Raw genomic sequence first — 668 nt, 5'->3', positions numbered from 1 at the left:
GCCGCTGAGGACGTTCCGCACCGAGTTCAACATCTACGAGAACAGCAGCTGCGAGGAACGTTACACCTCCACGACCACCCACTACACACAATCGCAGTGAGTAATATCTCGTGCACAAATCGTCACGAGAGAATGCGTAACGTAATTCGAATCCTGGTACTATATTACCACAGGTACAGCCTGGAACGACACGAGAGGACTGAGCGCACGGAGAGGAGGGAGATAAGCGAGAGGAGCGAGACCATCGTCTCGTCCAGCGACACTATACGACGCTCCAGTTCCCAGGAGAGCGCTCGCCTGGAGAGTGGGAGCGGATCTATCGGTCAGGAGGGCGGGACGCCGAGCCGGGAGATCGAGATCGAAGAAAAAGCGTCTCGAAAACTGGAGGAGAGGGAGAAGAGGAGGACGATCGAGGAGGCGTCATCGAGCCTCGTCAGCAACGCCACTAGTAGCGAGCGTTTTAGCGAGATTAGGAGTTTAAAGAGGAGCTTAGAGAGGGCGGAAGAGGGCGTAGGTAGAGAGAACGTAATCGATGCTAGGGGTATCGTAGATCCACGTACCGGGGAACTGTTGACCGTGGGCGAGGCGATAAACCTTAGGATCTTGGACGTTAGGAGGGGTAGGATAACGTGCTCGAGGGACGGGAAAAGCACTTCCGTCACTATAGA

The 668-nt window shown here is 55.2% G+C and overlaps 1 protein-coding gene across 1 annotated transcript in view; it reads left to right on the top strand.

The window, feature by feature from the left end:
• LOC102676092 (microtubule-actin cross-linking factor 1-like) overlaps positions 1-668 on the top strand; it is an 81,873-nt gene that overhangs the window by 13,671 nt on the left and 67,534 nt on the right. The window contains 2 exon segments of the mRNA XM_031508603.1: positions 26-96; positions 174-569. Coding sequence (XP_031364463.1) covers positions 26-96; positions 174-569 — 467 coding nt within the window.

This window comes from Apis dorsata, unplaced genomic scaffold, assembly GCF_000469605.1.
Source record: "Apis dorsata unplaced genomic scaffold, Apis dorsata 1.3 scaffold_92, whole genome shotgun sequence".
Classification (NCBI taxonomy): domain Eukaryota; kingdom Metazoa; phylum Arthropoda; class Insecta; order Hymenoptera; family Apidae; genus Apis; species Apis dorsata.
This window is presented reverse-complemented; position numbering and strand designations above follow the sequence as displayed.